Genomic DNA, 16,617 nt, shown 5'->3' on the forward strand with positions numbered 1-16,617 from the left:
TTTACTATCTACTCTGTACTTTCTACTTCTATTTCTATTTCTACTTATATTTGTTCTTCTGCTTCTAAATCGACTTCTTCTTTTTCTTCTTCTTTTAAATCTACTTCTTCTTCTTCTTCTACTTCTTCTTCTAATTTTATTTATTTTTCATTCAATTCATGCACACTTCTGTTAATGTTATTTTAAAAAAAAAGCAACAAAAAAGAACAATTTATTTAAATATTTTTAAGAGCTAATACGGTAAACTTGTGTTCGCGTCTCTTTGGGCTATGTACGGCTTTATAACAACTTGAGCTAATACACTAAGATAAACACCAAACATTTTCATTTTATTTGATTGCCAAAAAATGGGGGAAAATGTGTTAATAAAAAAGGACAAATGGTAAGACTCTCAATGGGTTACTCAGTGCATACAGCATACATGTGTACGCATATAACGCAGACAATCGACATTAAATAAAAAGAAAAAAAAAAAGTAAGCAGGAAAAAATGACGCTTCCAGCTTTTAACGAATATAATATAAACACTTCTACATAAAATGTTGCAATAATTTAAAAGAAAGATGGAATGAGCTTACATTCGATTTAAGAAAGTTTTTATTTATTTAAATTAAATGCAGCGTTTATTTTACCGACTTATTCAGAATCACTTTCTGAATCGAACTAAGTTTGTCTGTCTGTCTGTTTTGTTTTCCTGTGCTCAACGTACAGGTCACAATTTTTTGGATATTTTGACAAAATTTGGTACAGTGGAGTTTTTGGACCAAGGTGGAATGCTATTGAAAATGGTTTCAATCGAACCACTTTATCGATCACTCTCCATGTACAGTTTTATTTTGACAAGTCGATGTATGAAAACTTGTAGGATACTGTGGCGTACGTGATGGCAGGGCAGGGCAGTCTCATTATATTGATTTCGCTTGTTTATCTTCGTTAAGTGAATTTTTGCTCATTTTGGAGATATTAGAAAATTATATTCATCTTCGAGGTAACCTTGAATATTCCGTTCGATTCAAAGATAAGCTTTAAATTTGGTCTTACATTTTTTGGAAACAGGTATAGTCTCTCCATTGGACCTTACAATTGCCTTGTAACGATCTAAAAACTTGCGCGTTTTATTTTTGAATAGAAATTTTGATCTGATTCCTTGTGATGTGGCTTCGAACAAGTTCTTCAGATGCAGAAACTATTCTACATGGATCTAAGCAAAGGATAGCGGGTGCTAAAGAATGCCCTACCGCAAGCACTGCAATGTTAGTAGCATTTGTTGGTGGACGTAGGGTGGCGTAGCGTTGCCGTAGAACCGTATCCACCGAGTCCACTATGTTGCTCACAGTTTTCAGAGCCCTGCCCGTATCGATATGAATTATTTCCCTAGAATTTTATCGTCTTCACGGGATATACACCAGTCTTTGCCATAAGATTCATAATTTCGCCTGGTGCTTTTCGATTCACTTACGCTGCACATTGTCGCAGCCGGTCCATTTTTCAAGGCACTTAAAAACGAAATACGTATGAGTATCATTTTCTATCACTACGAGACACAAACGGTATAAAATCTTGTACCGAAAGTATTTTTATCATGTTCATCCTGCTTTTGCTTTTACGGAATTATTCGATTTTGCAAAGCAGTCATTCAATTAGCAAAGACTGTTTTTAAAAAATCAAAACAAGTGCCTATACCAAATTTCATCAAAATATCTGATAAATTGCGGCCTGCAGGCTGAACACAAAGACCCAACACGGGCAGACAAGATTACATCGATTCAGAAACTGACAAATTCCGTCGAAATGCCAAAAAATTACGGCCCGTATGTTGAACACGACAAACAAAACGGACGGACAGACGCACAGAGCAATTCGGAATCGATCGGTGCATTGAAAGGCGAGTGTGTCGCAAACCAATCTTACTTAAATTTTAATCTTTACTTAAAATATTAATCTTAGATAAAGATAAGTAATTTCGAATTCGAATCCTATTGCGAAGGACTTTGAAAAGGTTTCATCGAAATTTCAATTAGATTCCTATCACATTGAATTGGAAAATTGGAGATAGAAGAGAATAATAATTAGTCATCGCATTGGCACATTCCTATGTTTCCCGGCATCGATATCTCGCCATTTTGCGATAAGCACAAGACAAGGATTTACGTCGCGGTTACTTTTAAAGTGCTTGAGTTTGAAAGTGTGCTGGCAGGATGTTGTTAAAATGCTAAAGTTGAGGGATTTCATCTTCTTCTTTTTTTTTCGAAAATTGCATAATTGAAACATTTTATTTTTAGGATAATGAATTCATTTTATGTTAATAGAATATTCTCTTTCGCATAAGCCAAATAAATGAATTAATTAAAATTGTTTACTCATGTTTTAGTTGAGTGCTGGATTATGAAAGTTTAAAAGCAATTCATCATCAATTTATTGTGTATTCTTTATATATGCAAATTTTTATATTTATACACATTTGAGTTTCAATTAAACGTATACAAATTTATTTAAAATGTTTTTTTTGTTATCTTGCTCTTTTCTTTTTTTTTTTTTTTTTTTTTTGTTTGGCATTTTTATATCTCGCTGGACATTTATTCTTAGTTCATTTATTTGATGCTCAAAAATAAATTTTATAAAGCATCAAATAGTGAGTTTTGTAAACTGATCGGCTATGAATATGTTTTAATTTTGTTACTATCAAGGGAATCGTTGCATGTATTTTGATCAGCGACATTTATTGATGAAAACAATAAAATAATGCAAAGTATCAATGTGCACAACAGTTAAATTCCTTGATTTTGACCTTTACCTATACATAGAACAACAATTTTCCATTTAGTATTATTGAGTTATTCAGCGTACACCGACGCCAATCATGGAACCCCGCATTTTCAACATTCATTGCTTTTGTTGTTTCATGTGAACAAATCTGTTGCATGAGACCATCAAACACTTATAGAAACTTATGATGATGTTGCTGCTGCATTATATCCCACTGGTCAGCTTTCGTTTCAACAGTTTGAAAGACGTGATTTTTATGTCAAAGACAAAGACCGGCGTCAGCTCAAACACTCAAGGAATTTCTCGAAACGCTTAGCAGCTAATGAATCGAATGTTTTCAGGCGTTTGCATGCAATGGAAAAAATTTCAAAGTAGGGGATATGACTATCATAGGAATTGCCATTTTGAACGATTTCAACGTCGCGGTTTCATTGCTTGCCAAGCAGAAAAGAAGAGTTTTCTACTGCAATGAAAAGTGCATCGACTGCAAGAAACCCCAGCGCAAAAAGTCATGGGTTAGTCGAAGAGCACACTTCGCATTAACATCGAGTGTCGTGTATTACGAGCGTCTAAAACTGAACGAAACTATTACCGCAGATGACTACTGACATTAATTCAACGAATTGAAATGAATTGTTGCAAAAAAGACTAGCAATAGCTGTTAACTGAAGCAACGTCATTCTCTTGTATGACAACGCTCGGCCAGACGTTGCAGGAGTTGTCAAGGATGCACTGTTGCAATCCGAATAGGAAACGCTCAACGGACATAGCGGGTTCTGATTACGGATGCGTTCAGAAGGATGCGTTGGGCGATACGAATTCCTGAAGAGGTGCGAAAATGTTTCGATGATTGGATCGCTGCCAAACCAATATCGTAATTTTAACACAACAAATGAGGGAAAATGTTTTGTTTACATAAATATTGCACCAATTTTTCTCAATAAATGCCTTTTTCATATGAGAAAATTATCAAAATGCATGTCAACGAACAATGAGCAGTCACACACATATCCGAGACAAAAAGATTGTTTTTCTAAGAACGAAACTGTCGAGTGTTTCTCCAAAAAAAGAGCCGAAATGGTGTAAAAGAAAGTCGCTTTTTGCATTGTACTGTTACTGGGTATGAAAGCTGGACATATTTTTAGAATACCAGACAGAAATATTAATGGGTGGATACAGGCATAACATTCACATCTACTATAAGACTAAAGCGTTTTAGAAGCAAGACCATTTTCTGTGTTCGATGAGACCAGAAGAGTGTGGGGTGTCATTGAAATCTGATGAAGCGCTTAATAACTAATGCTGCCAACAATAATTGACCGATTTCAAACTTTCTCTATTCAAAAACCAGCAAAATAACAAAAAAAAAGTAGCAGACCATCACAGCACTCCATCCCAATTCGCGATATGTTAGAAACATTCAACTGGGGAGTGCTAGCTCATGCATCTAAGTTAAACTTATTCGGCCTAAACAGAATCTTAATTTATTATGCTCATAATGAAATTCTGAATCGATTTGAGCATGTCCGTCTGTATAATGTAAAAATTTTGCTAGCCGCAAAAACGAAGCTATCAACTCGAAATTTGGTAGAAACTTTGGAAGTTTATGTGCGCAGGTTGATAATGGAAATGCGTAAACCCTGCCAAAAGATGGACCTGCAGTACTACGTAAAGTAGGAACTCCTCCGGTTTTTAAAGGATATCTAAACTTGATTTTATGGACATTACTCGTGAAGCATAGCAGATAAAGTTGCAAAAACTTGAACATAGATTCTACGGGCGATGCTGTAGTGCGTCTACGAAAATTGAAGAAAGCGGCCACATCTACTCAATTTTATAGTTTGTCAAAATTTAATTTATTTTTAATACCTTCTTGGCCTAGTTTCAAATACTGAATGCATCAAAGCATGTTAGTGCGTTCATTTGTCCATCTGTCTGTCTGCGGAACTGCGTATAGTCTGTCGAAAACACTCTCTCCTGATCAAAAATAAAGATATCGCTTACATACCTACAACGCCCATACGTCTATCTAACTAAAACTGTGAACATCTTCATTTTCCGTGTTTTTTGCTCGTTACTTATAAACTATAACACATACATTACATACGCAAATTTCCACTTCTTTGTCCAATATTACAGAATATGAAAGTGTAGGTCTTTTCCTTTTTTTCTTTTTTTTAAAGATCACGGCGATGAGTATAAAAGATTCGGTCAGGAATGAATATAATTGTCGCTCTTTTTTTTTATTCATTAAAAATTGTTTTTTTTTTTTTACTTTATGCAAGCAGCGCAAAACTTTTTTTAAGAGAATGAGGCTGAATGTGTTTGCTTAACTGAAAAATTAAATTTTTTAACGTTTTTTTTTACGTGTTACAGTAAAACAAGGTATAAAGCACGTGAAAATGTGGAACTCGTTAACAATATCTGTTGCACATAATTTGTATTATTTTGAATATCCTTTAGGTGTTTTTTTTTTTAAAAAAAATTTTACTACACTGAGAGAATCTTGCCTGTCAAGAGATCAATTTTACTACTTTTGACCTCATATTTGCGTTAAAGGATAAGGCTACTGCAAAACTTTTAAAAAGCTCCCTTATTTTCTGTTGCTCAAATGACTCCTTAAATGACGAAGAATGACGAAAAGAAAATTGTGGACCCGCCAAATTTTTGTATGATTAAAACAATTGTTTTGTTCCTTAATACAGAGCGATCATAGGAGTAGGTTAAACCAATCCATTTTGCAATCAAAACAATTACTTTTACCAAATGTCGTCGAAATGTCGCAAATATTGTAAAATGTTGGTCTAAAACCAGAATAAATGATCAAACATCAGACAGACAGGCGGACAGACAGAAAAGTTTGCATCGATTTATTAATATGATCGGTATAATAGAAAATGTACCTATCCGAAAATACGAGGTTACATGGACACACATCAGACAGACAGAGAGATAGATGAGCTTAAATCGATCTAGAAAATGATCGGCAAATTAAAAGATGAGCCTTTTTCAAAATTTGCAATCTATTAGTTGAATGCAAGATTACGTGGGCTGAAGTCAGCCGGGCGGATAGACCGACAAGCTTAAATCAATTTATGATAACATGATCGGTATAATAAACGATGGACTTATCTGAAAATTTTCTATATATAAGTTAAGCATAAGATTAAACTAACGTCAGGCCGACAAACGGATAGACAGATTGATAAGCATAAATCAGTTTAGAAAATGATGGGTATTATAAGAGATGAGCCTACATCAAAATTTGCGATCAATAAGTTGTAGACAAGATGACAGACGAACTGACAAGCCTGTCATCCGCCAAGGTTTTCTCGTTTCGAACTGTTGCTTGGTATCAATACCAAATATATAAATGCGCGCAATTTTCACATATATAAAATGTAAAGTTGCGCTTATGTTGCACTCGTACGTATGTTAGGCCGAATAATTTCAAAGGAATTTTGGTAAATGGTACCTATTGGCTGGGTGACCATAAAGATGGCTTTAATCAATTACAAAGTTTGAATAAATACCAAACCAGTATTTTCCACGAATTGTAGAAAGAGGAAAACAAAAAACAGAACAACAATAAATTTGAACGGTTAAATTGGAATGGCTGAATTTTCAGAGAGAGCGAGAGGGAGAGAGGGAGAAGGAGAGAGAGGGAGAAGGAGAGAGAGAGAGAGAGAGAGAGAGAGAAAGAAAGAGAGAGAGAGAGAGAGAGAGAGAGAGATGGTCATATTAATTGCATCCTTTTGTCTGTAACATCAAAAGATACGCGTAATGAATGTCGTAATAAATTGTTCGCTTTAGAAAGAATTTAAAATTTGCTTTAAAACTTTTGATTATCATTTTCATTATCATTAAAAACTTCGAAAATCATAATGAAATCAAACCTGTTTGATAACTGGAATTGGGATTTCACAAAACCAATCATACAGGGAGCAGTCTTAGTTATTACATTAATTTCATTAGAATTTTATTAAAAGCTCGTTAACAATCTGGCGAAATATTAATTAACATCGTACAAAGTTTCGTATAACAAGCATCGGAAAGAATAATTGCTTTTCTGAAAAAACACAAAAAAAAAAAAAAAGTGATCCAACTTTGTTTACGTTCACGTGGTATTTATAATAAATACGCTGTCATAACCACATCGTTTGTAAATATCACACAATTCTACCTTGACATACGTTTTTGAACCATAGAAACTTACCGCTTTTAGGTTATTTTACACTCAACAAAAAGTTTAAACCACAAACCACGCATTAAATGAATAAAAACAATTCAAATTAATCTTAAACAATATTATGTTAAAATTTTGATTTAAGGATAGTAAGCAAGAGCATACTTTACTTGTGATGCAAAGATGTGTTAGGCTAAGGTGCAATATCCAGAAGGACTTAAGATAGAAGCCACTTTTGTTATACCGATCGATTCAGAGTCGCTTGCTGGAACAATCTAAGCTTGTCTGACCATCTGGCCGTGTTGTGTACTTGTGTTCATTCTTCCAGGCTAATGGAAGAATGTTTACCGCAAATACTACATAGTTGCGAAGACAAGCAGATGGACATACGAATAGACGGACATATTTAGGTGCATTCCAAATTTGAAACTGACCAAGAACATTTATACTTTATTTTTATTATTATTATTATTAATTTCGCCAGAGAATAAATTCTAAGACTAAACTCTTAAAAGCACTAGCATCTAAGGCTATCGGCTTTTTAATTAAAAACTCTACGCACTTGAGATTCGAACCCACGACCATTGACTTGCTAGTCGAGATTCCTCGCCTTCGGCTACTCAGGCGGATACTTTACTTTATTTTTATTCTCTACGCGTTATAATGGTATTCAAAAAACAGTTAAATATTCGGTAGGCGTGGTAAATTTTTTTCTATTTCTGTGCTACAGCATCGCTCATATAAAATGCGTTGAAATTTTTGTACATTTCTCTACTATAGAATGTTTACACCAGGCATTATATAGACGCACAGAAGGGCATACTTACGTCGATTTAGAATTTGATGGCGATCAAAGAAGAAGAATATATATATATACTTTGTAGGGTCTCTGATGTTTCCTTCTGGGACAAAAATGGATATACCCCTCATCTTTCGATGTTGGGTATAAAAATATTGTTCTCTGTTTTTATTGTACTTTACGGTGCATTTTATTCGCGTATAAACACTTCATGCATAATAAGATAAATCGAGTATATAGACTTTTCTTATTGGTAGTAGGTGAAATAGTAATCGTAAAAAAGAAAAAAAATTAAAATAATTCGCATATAACCCTATTTTTTTGTTCTTTCATAACCTCATACTTTCCTTCTTCAATTCGTTGGGCCAAGTCGAGCCCAAATTGAAATATTGATAATTATTTATAATGTCGAAAATAAAAAGACAAAATAGCTCAAAATGATGTAGTACGACAAATACCCTACATCACTTCGTTTAATACAATTACTAATGTAATATACAAAACTATGAGAACAAAGTGTGGGGAACATATATCATTGGCAATACAAATTGATATAGGAGTGGCCCAAAGAGCCGTCTTGGGAACATTGCTGCTCTTTATCTATATTAACGACTTAAAGAAAGCATTGAAAAAAGTGCAAGTAAATATCTTTACAGATGAGATCTTTATTTGAATGAACTAATGAACAAAGCACAGATGAATACGTTACTCAGCTAAACGAATAATTGAAATGGGTCGACAAATATTTAAAATATGTAAAAATTAAAAATTAACAAATAGAAGAGCAGCACTGATAAGTGATCATCAATGGCTAATCATGACAGTTTCATCGATGATGATGAAATGGGAGAAATTAAATATCGTGCCACTATGATAGACAGAAATCTGCAATTTCAAGTAAATTTTGATTATATAAGTAAAAAAGGATCAAAAAAATGGCTTTTTTCGCAAGAATTCGAAACAAATTTTCAATAACGGCACCAATACAAGCGTACAATGCAATAATAGAACAACTTTGAGTATCGTTCAATAACATTGGAAAGGAAAGCTTAAATAAGCTACAAATTAAAGGCATGCGTTGTTATTTGCGATGGCATAGATTTACGCCCGTAAGGGATATACCGAATTAATTGAGATGACTCTCCGTTAATCAAAAATTACTTATGATTGCGTTAATGTACACATTTTAAATGAAAAGTAACGTATTACCGAATTATATGTAAAGACAGTTGGCGTACGTAACTGATACTTGGCCTTATTGTTTAAGAAATGGATATGACTTCAGACTAAATGCTAGGCTCGCCCCAAAATGTATCATTTTGCGAGGGAGTAAAATTGTGCCATACAACTCTATGCAGCCAAAGTTTTCGGGACGGATTTCGCGTATTGCCTTTATACTCCTAATATAAGGTTATCGGTATATAGCATCCGCTACATAAGCTGTTGTTATAATACCTAGATAGGTCAGTTCCGCTCGTTATCCATTTTAGATCGATCTAGTTATTATTTCATTCGATTCACAGCTAGCAAGTTTTGAGATATTATGCCGAAATTGGATTCAAGAACGATCCGTTTTAAAAGCGGACTGATTCTAACTATTTTTATGATCACATGCCACGTAACGATTGGTTTCAAAAAAGTCGTTAAAAGAAAACTTTTACAATATTTCAAAATTTCTTGGCAAAAAACGCGGGGTAATGGTACTTCTATATATTAAATATTTGTCAAAAATTTGGATGGGATGGTAAAATTTTTTTAACTCTCTCCCATATAACCGCTCCTATAAAACTAAAGTAGGTCTTTCTATGTCAAACTTCAAGTTTCATTTTTATTATTTTATAGCGAAGATTGATTTGACAGATAAATTTACTGCGATAAGTTGTGATCACATAGATCTATAAGGACAATTGTGACGGAAAAGCCAGATTAGAGTTAATTTTACTAAATTTGGACTACACATATATTCAACTTTTGGATGCCCTACAATGCAAGGGCAACCATGCAAAGTATGCCTTTGCAAGCCAACAAGGTATAATTTTTGTTATTTTATCGTGGAAATAAAAAGAAAATTGTACTTAGCGAAGTAGCATAAGGTATGGACGAGTCAACCTAGTCCAACTATAATGTTTTTTATCTATTTTTTATTATATCCGACAACGTTTGTGGGACAAGATATATTAAGTTAGTATGGGTATGTGTTGCAGGCAGCAGGGCTTAAGATGGGCCCATCTCGATTAAGAGACATTTTCTAAATCAATCTAAGCCTGTCTGTCCGCCTAATGTGTGTCCACGTAAATTTGTGTTCAAGTTGCAGGTCGCATATTTTGACTAAATTTGGTACAGTGACGTGCATGGACTAAGGACGTACGTTATTGAAAAGGGTTCGGATCGGCCCACTTGTTCGACTACTCCCCAATTTTCAAAATTTCTCCGCAAAAGCGGTAAGCAGTAGTATTTCGGCATTCTAAAGTGGCATAAAAACTTTGGATCGGCTGGGTCAGTTTTCGATTCACCTCTCATACAACGAAAACTAAAGTTCATACGACGAAAAAGTACAATTTTTAATGCTTCATGATGAAAATTATATCATAATCGTAATTTAACATAAAAAAAAACTAACTATACCAAATTTGGATCATCTTAACCGACTTTTTGGGTTCTACCCTAATAAGGATTTTCATAACAATTCATCCTTGTAGAACAGAAGTCTAAGTTTTAATATGCATTGATGGAAACTGTTCTATAATAGCAAATGCACATAAAAATAAACTCTACAAAGTTTGGACCATCTAGGCCTATTTTTGGGTCCCGTTATCATTTTTGTATTCTATAGTAAAAAAAATAATAATTGTGTTAGACAACGTTGTGTAGGGTATTTAATGAGTCGGATCGGCGGGGCTATAATGTTCTTTTTTTTATCTAATTTTTCTATAGAAAGTTTTAGTTAAAGTGGCAACATTTTTGTAATCGAAACTTAAAATCCTGCACTTTTTCTTTTCATTCTTATGTTCAATTTCCTCTCTGCTTGACGCAGAATTATGTAAATTTCATAAACCACTTTGCAATTGTAGGCGAGTTATTTTGTCCTTTATATTTTTTTATTTTTATGCAAATTCATTTTAGCTCGCGCCAAATCTATCTCGGGCGAGGGCGTGTTGGGTTTGTGTGTGTATGTATGAAGTTATTAATAATTGTTTATTTAAACAGAAATAATTGGAAATTTTCCTGTTATTGTTTTTAATTGAGCTCTGTTTTAAATGCATGAGCCTTTGAAATGAATTAATTTCTCCCCTTTACTCAAAAAACAAAAAGGAAAAATAATTTTTTTTTTTTTTTTTTAGCTTTCCTTTATTAATTGCATTTTAATATTCTGAACGTTTCTTCATTACATGCTCGCTTACCTGAAAGCTATGATTTACGTTTTTAATGCTACACTCGGCTGTGCAAACATCAGATAAATCAATTTCATCGAAAACATCACTCTATAGGGAGGAAAGAAATCGAAAAATGAAAGAAAGAAAAAATGTATTATTATTATTCGTAAATATTTGTCCGTAACAAGAAAGACAAAAAAATAAGAAGAAGAATTTGATAGAACTTTTGTTTTAGGTAGAGAAAGATTAATCAATTACTCGAACAATTTGCGTTGAAAGGAAAAGCTTTAGCTGATGTTCCACTGATTATATCTGCAATAATCGTTAAGTTTGCTTTTTTAACATTGTTAGGAGGATTGCTAACAATTATTACCGTAATCTAATTATCGTAATTACTTATTATCAGACTTAGCGTATAGCAAACCCCGTTTTGTAGGTTTTCTTAGTTAAGTTTATGGTGAATTGTCAGTTTATCACATCCTGCATCACTTGTGTGTTCTGTAGAGTATATGGATTTTGTGCGGATGTATGCAAGACCTAAAAGCAATTTTCGAATCAATCTAAATTTGTCTGTCTACCCATCTGTCCGTCTTTTTGTTAACGAGAAAAATTTATACAATGTACCGTTATCGGTATACGTTTCAATCAGTAATTAAAAAATATCAATCTATCACTTTAAATTGTGATAATAAGAATTACGGCTTAAGTTTCATCTTCAGTTCGAGTTTGGCGTGTGGATGAATTTTAGCGTGTGCTATAAAACGGCAGGGAGCTTATAAACTAATATTTTCGATTTTCGTTTCTAACAGCGACTTCATTTATATTTTTGTTTGTTACCCCTAAAACTATGTGAGATTCCTAGTCGTTACAATTATGTTACGCGTTTTCCTCTGCTTGTCATGCCTAGTTATAGATGACATGTCGGGGAGATTTATGTTTAACGAGCAATTGGGTCGCTTTTTATGTAGAACAAGAATATAGATTAAATTTTAGCAGAATGCATATATAAAACACTTGTAACGAACGGTTCACTACTCGCGTTTTACAAAGTGATTACATTAAATTGTGTGAGGATACTGAGATAAAATCCTTAAGGAAAAATGTAGTTCGTTGAACGTATGTTTAAATTTCCTATAAAGAAGTATTGTATCACACACGCGAAAACCTTGCTGCAAAGCAAAAGGTCTTAGATATAGTCATCCAGTTACCCGGCTAATAGTCTCAAGTATGCTTCTATTGAAATAGTTGGAAAAATGTCGGAAGAAGGCTTTTCCCTACATCCCCTATTAAATATTGCGCATTTCATAGCTCTTCTTTCTCATATTGAAAGTAAATAATGCAATGGACGATTTTGAGGGTGTACGAAAACAATGATGTCTTACCAATATCCATTGAATAATCCTTTTCAAACTTTTCAGGCTTGTCAACCTATGATTGAAAGCGAATCATGCTAATGAAGTCCTAATGAAAACAGCTTTTAGTGTGCTTTGCTAAAACAGGACTATTTGCGTACAGATTGGAAGAAGTTTAGATGAGTCCTTTAATGTTCTGAATATTTATTTTCTAAAAATGAAAATTAAAGTTTATACAACATAGCTTCAGATATTCATTTAGGAAGCGAACTTCAAAGACAGGAGGGATCTACTGCTGCCTGAGAGAAGTTTATTCCTGACGTTTTTATCAGTGACACAGGTGACAGAAAGGACTTAACATGAACTAGGCTTTTATTGTTATACAGAGACGCCTTCTAAATAAATCAAGCTCTTTATTTAAGCAAATCTGTACCGTTACAAAAGCAATGACTTGATCAACTTGCAAACCTGTAACCGAAAACATTATGTTTCCCTTTTCATTAAATCCTAATACAATGGCAGCCATGCTTATCGTTAGTGATATGTGACCTTTTCTCTCATTACATAGAACTGTCAAGTCAACACACATAAGAGCACGGAAATTTTTTTTAATGATTTGATTAAACTAACAGTGCCGCAAACTACATAGAGTCAATAAAAAAAAAAAAAAAAGACAAAAAAAAACATAAAAATAATAGCAAAAAAGATTCCATAAAATGTCAAACGTTAAACATAATTTTAGGCGCGTGTATTTCGTTGTAGATAAACCAAACCCCAAAATTTTACTTTCATTCTTCCTTTGCCTAAATACGTAGCGACGTGTGTACGCACAGATGTCATTTAAAATATATGCCAAAAATTTTCGCGACCAGAATTTATAGAAATTTTTTCAGGTTAAATTACGGATGAAAATGAATTATGTTAAGTGAGTGGATAAACAAACATGAAAACCACTCAATAGATTGATTATTTTTTTTTTTTTATACCGTACACCGATCGTCGTGCAGGGTACATTCAGTTTGTATGTATGTAATACACGTGTGACGTATGTAATACGCAGAAGCGTTTGGGATAGACCCACCTTTCGATTCAGAATCATTTTCTAAATCAGTCCGTCCGTCAGATGTACGTCCATATAAACTCCTGTTCAAGTTATAGGTAGCAATTTCCGAAACTTTGTATTCGATTTAAGAACGAACTTTGCTGAAAATGCTTCCGATTCACTCTTTTCACCACTATCCACATAGCGACCTATTTTAAAAAGCCGTTGTATGGAAAAAATTGAATTTTTCAAAATTTCTATACAAAGGTGGCAAAGTAATAGTAATTCGGCATTTCAAATTGGTATGATAATTTTGGAGCTGAGGGAGAAATTTTTGAACCCCTCTCATATAACGACAACTAATGTTCATGTTACAAAAGTATATAATTTTCAAGGCCTCATAATGAAAACAACATCATAACCACCCAAGCCAATTTTTACCCTAGATAAGAACTTACACGGAAGTAAATAGGGTAAATTTTTTGTGTTCCATGCCATATGTATAGGGCATTTAAAACTCGGCCTAGCGCGAATATAATGTTTTCACGTGTCCTTTCATACAAATTTTCAGTTTTTAAGCTGACGTGCTTTATGTTCGGAAAGCGTGATATAGGTTTCGTGTTAAGTCAGAAAGAAAAAAAAATTCAATTCGATTTCTATTTATGTCTGTGATGGCTTTTCATTGCCCGCCATCGAGAGAGAGGAAGTATAAATGAATACGTGACCATGCAATATGTATTTAGAAAGCTCTACAGCTTTTATATATTCTTATATTGTCAGTGAACCATGTCTATGCTTTCTTAAGTCCGACAAGATTAACAAAAGTTCACCTGGAGCAGCTAACCGAGATCTACATATTCGCTTTGTAATACACTTGGCTTCGCTTCGTTTTGTAGATCTTGGGAGGAAAGTTGTCTTATATTAGACTTCGTTACATATGTTCATATGTTTCATACTGGTGCATGGGAGTATGCATACATTATTTATCATTGCCGGCACCTAAAAGTAGTATATATTAAAACAAATTTCAAAGGAGAGTACAGTTAATCTTCTCCATCATACTGTGCTTGGACAGGAATACCGTTTGTAATTTTTTGTTTATGCCCATATGGTCTCTATGAGATCTCTAAACCAATTCATGAACCCCTTTTTGATCCTGTCACTCGTCTTAGGTTTTTCAAATCTTAAATGCTGTACATTGCTTTCTAGTCTTCCACAGAAGATGGTCATTAGAAATCGGGAAATATTTGGTGTTAATTACTGGACTACATGCCGCAACTAGATCATCTGAAAATGTCATACCCTACATCTTCTTCCTAATCTACCGGAGCCCAATTCGATTAATCACTAGTGTCTTCAATTATATAACGCGAACTTATGTCATTTGTAAATAGCGTACTCTGCGCGTCTTCCTTCCAATTTACTTGGCTGATTGCTATTAGGGCTTACTATTTATTCTATATTTCCTCAGCTCGTTGGATATTTGGTGGTAATCATATGCCATTCCATGCCCTTCGTCCTACTTCCTTATCTACATACGGTCGATGGTCATTGGGACTCAGGATGTTTCGTGTTTCTATGTGTCACAATCTTCTTGGATTATATTTGATGTCAATCATATGTCGCGGGCGTAGACTATGCGAAAATGTCATAAATTGGTATCCTGCTGCTGATGTACGTAGCCGATCGTCATCAAAGTTTACCGGCCTATCATTTACTAACTCTTCGGGTCCTCTTAACTGTCCATCGTATGCCACCATATTGGGCCATGCGAAAATGTGTGATCCACACAGCCCGACTCCATTCATCGTTGTTGTTTTCTTTGCAGTCAATAATATGTCGTTCTCTCTCTCTCTCAGTTCCAAGCTACACAGCCTTGCCTTCTATATAAGCACCTTCAACTTGATCGAAAGTAAACAAGCACAGAACTTACAATTGTCAAAGAAAACATAGAGAGAGAGAAATAGAGAGAAAGGTAGTAAGCGCGTCTGGGAGCTACGAGTACGAAGGGGAATTGTTAAGTTCGTTATAGCTTTAACGACCTATCTATTGTAACTTAAGTACGGCCCCAAGCATCAGGAATTAAATCCAGGTCTGTGAACTTGATAGACGGGCTTCTTAACTACTTTGCGGTCGTCTTTCTATCTTCTATAGGAAGTTCGATGTAAGAGAATATGCGAGTTTTTCCACAAGTTATGTACATCAGTCTTCGGATATGTAAACCTGACTACCTTACCCCATTATTATTGCGTGTCAACGTAAACGAGTGACGATTATTCGTAATAGCAGATATACTACGCTTGTCAAGAAACATTTACGCTAACATAGCTGATTATTCCGACAGTTACTGTTATATATTTTTTAGCAAATTTTTTATATTTGAAGAAAATATAATTTTTCCCTTAAAATTATATTTTTAAATTTTTATTCATATGTTTTTTCAACATTTTCGGATACGGGAACATTTATAAACAGTTGAATGGCCCCGCACACTCCAAAACTTTTCTTTTATATCTATATATGTATACGTATATATGCATGTGTGTTCCGCAAGTATAAGAACTGAACTGAAACTATATGAATTAAGGAAAACTATTCATTTTATGCAAATGATGATGACACACTTACACCCGAAGAGAAATGAATGAAAATGTTAAATAAATATGAATGAAAAAAAAAAAAAAAAAAAAAAAAAAAAAAAGAAAGGAAAATAGAAAACGTAACAAATGTTGATCTCGTTGCTGTATAATATTGTTGCTGCTGTTGTTGTCGAAACACCTAGCATTTTATATGAACTTGTATGAGTTGGAATATTTTAAGGCAAGACGGCAAGAAGTCTATTTAAAGAATTTTCACATAAGCAGTGTCTCATGACGATACATTCGCATGAACGTAAATATATGAATATATGGTATTAAGGACATATATCTTTAATTATATATATATATATATATATATATATGAGCATATTTACAAATATACTCATTTATTTATATGTGTCGCTTTTCTTTATATTCAACATTCAATGAAACAATTTGGCCTTCTCTTGAAACGCATGATTAAAATTCCATGATTTTCTTACACGTTCTTATTTACTTT

The 16,617-nt window shown here is 33.8% G+C and overlaps 1 protein-coding gene across 7 annotated transcripts in view; it reads right to left on the reverse strand.

Annotated features, from left to right (window-relative positions):
* Positions 1–16,617, reverse strand: part of LOC119638464 (diacylglycerol kinase eta) — a 76,810-nt gene that overhangs the window by 12,032 nt on the left and 48,161 nt on the right. For all 7 annotated transcript variants that reach the window (XM_038035255.1, XM_038035254.1, XM_038035256.1 and 4 more), the window contains one exon: positions 11,152–11,232. In XM_038035255.1, the coding sequence (XP_037891183.1) occupies positions 11,152–11,232 (81 nt within the window). The remainder of the gene's footprint in view (positions 1–11,151; positions 11,233–16,617) is intronic.

The sequence above is a fragment of the Glossina fuscipes genome, unplaced genomic scaffold (assembly GCF_014805625.2).
Source record: "Glossina fuscipes isolate IAEA_lab_2018 unplaced genomic scaffold, Yale_Gfus_2 90, whole genome shotgun sequence".
Classification (NCBI taxonomy): domain Eukaryota; kingdom Metazoa; phylum Arthropoda; class Insecta; order Diptera; family Glossinidae; genus Glossina; species Glossina fuscipes.